Here is a 1,984-nt window from a genome sequence, read left to right as displayed (position 1 = left end):
ATGTGGGTAGACCCAACATAAGCGTGCCAATGCCAGTAGTATGAGATGAAGTTACCGTCTTTTCTCTGGGTGAGCAGCTGGACTCGTGAACGGACCGACGGGATCACTGGTGTGTCCGGTTTTGCCTGGAACTCTGCTAGTCGTCCAGATGAGGACGGCGCAGGACTCCGGTTCTCCTGTCCAGCCGCTTCCAGACGCCGCCGCTTCAGTCYATCTTTTACATCTGAAACAGCAAAACAAATGCTTGCTAAAGATTGGCACAGTGCAAATATAAAGATTTGGTTCTTAATGTTGTAGTAAATGGTGTCAAAAACACACCTGCTGCAGGGACATTGTTGTCTTCAGTGTCTGACAGAGGCCTCTTTAGGGTGAGATTGCTGAGATTTTCCTGCCCAGCTTCCATGATGAACTAAAAACGGACACAAAACAAGCATGTCGGAGGTTTTCTTCTCTCCAAATCAAATATGAAAGCAGAATCAACTATAACAAATACAACTCTTAAACACACATTAAACAACTTCGCTCAAAAAGTTTCATTCAGTACTTTTCCAGTTGCTAAACAATGCAAAATCATAACATACAATCAGATGTTGACACATGAACACAGATCAAAAAAAGCAATTGCATCAATCTTACCACACTAACAGCTTTTTGAGGTAATCAGAGGTTAGCTTAGCTTGAATAACTGAGACCATGTGGTACTCCGCTGTTTATATACAACATATCTGTTGATGTTCAATAWAAACAAACCCTCAACGGTTCAAATTAGACTTAAAATATATTTTTTATGAGACATAACTACATGCAGTAAACACAGAAGACTTTTGTGGAAGGAGACGTGACAACGCCCTGTTCAAAGCGCTCAGACTCGCTGCAGGTTTCAAATGAAACGCAGGTAAAACAGGAAAACAGGTAGCTAGTTCTGCTGCTAGCTGCTCCGCTAGGTGACCCACAGTTTTCAAGCCAACACAAGAAACCTAAACAAAACTAAGTGGCAACTGTTTTAACTAACTTTAGGTTGACRAAATATAATATAAAGAGTTGGACTTWCAACATTAACAGATGTGTTTTTAAACCGAGCTATCTTATTTACTGTCGGCCATCATAACGTTAGCTTAGCTTCGAGTTGACACTATAAGCGAAAAAAAGCTTGAATTTCTCAACATAAGAGCCAACTTAGTTGTTAGTGTGTTACCTGAGAATATGCCTAAAAAGCTTAAATTCGATTCAGGTCAAACCTAGGTTGCATTAAGTTGAGAAAACAGCCTCCTTGTCGTCAGGTGTTGTAGCGTCCTTCTCCAACTTTGAATTTCAGCGGGTCCTCTGACGTCAGCGGAGCGTAGAAATTGACTCTTCCTCCTACCGTAATATACTGACAATCWGCGCAGCTCGACGTTTTGCCATCAAACAAGGTCGGAGACCTGTATTTCATTGCATAATAATTAAACAAGCAATTCAAATCAATGTTTTACTGTTATGTACACGAAAAAGGAACAGTATTACTGCAATGAAATTGAAAATAAGAGGTCCAAGCTATTGCACTGTACTAAAATAAACTATATTGCTTCACCAGCAGTCGCTCAGCTCTACAGAGGCCTGATGAGAAACTCATTTGATTCAGGTGTGCTGGAAAAGGGAGGCATCTAAAACTGCGGGATGTAGCTCTTGATGAATGGACGTGGGCACCCCCTATGTATACTAGATCCAAAATAATATTAAATAACTTATTTTGGGATAAAGACTCGGATGAAAACAAAGATACTCTTCATTTGATTACTATTTTTCTCTCATATTTCCACCTATTTTCCACCTAACCTAATCTAGACATGATTCTACTCTGTATAAAAACTTAAGTTTCAAACCACTGAAGGTGTGATATACTTCAGCTTTACAGATTAAATTTCCATGAAAACACAAAGACAAATGCTGAGTAAAGTCCTTCTGGAAGATCTTTATCTCTGCAACCCAGTGGTCAGTGACTTCA

At 39.9% G+C, this 1,984-nt stretch overlaps 1 protein-coding gene across 1 annotated transcript in view; it reads right to left on the bottom strand.

Annotated features, from left to right (window-relative positions):
- Positions 1 to 1,617, bottom strand: part of anln2 (anillin, actin binding protein 2) — a 13,590-nt gene extending 11,973 nt beyond the window's left edge. The window contains exons 1-3 of the mRNA XM_017305169.1: positions 1,196 to 1,617; positions 319 to 409; positions 18 to 223 (exon numbers count right to left, since the gene is read on the bottom strand). Of these exons, the coding sequence (XP_017160658.1) occupies positions 18 to 223; positions 319 to 403 (291 nt within the window). The 5' untranslated portion in view covers positions 404 to 409; positions 1,196 to 1,617. The remainder of the gene's footprint in view (positions 1 to 17; positions 224 to 318; positions 410 to 1,195) is intronic.
- Positions 1,618 to 1,984: the final 367 nt, after the last annotated feature.

Source organism: Poecilia reticulata, linkage group LG6 (assembly GCF_000633615.1).
Source record: "Poecilia reticulata strain Guanapo linkage group LG6, Guppy_female_1.0+MT, whole genome shotgun sequence".
Lineage (NCBI taxonomy): Eukaryota > Metazoa > Chordata > Actinopteri > Cyprinodontiformes > Poeciliidae > Poecilia > Poecilia reticulata.
Note: the sequence above shows the minus strand (reverse complement) of the source record. Positions and strands in the feature narration are given on the sequence as shown.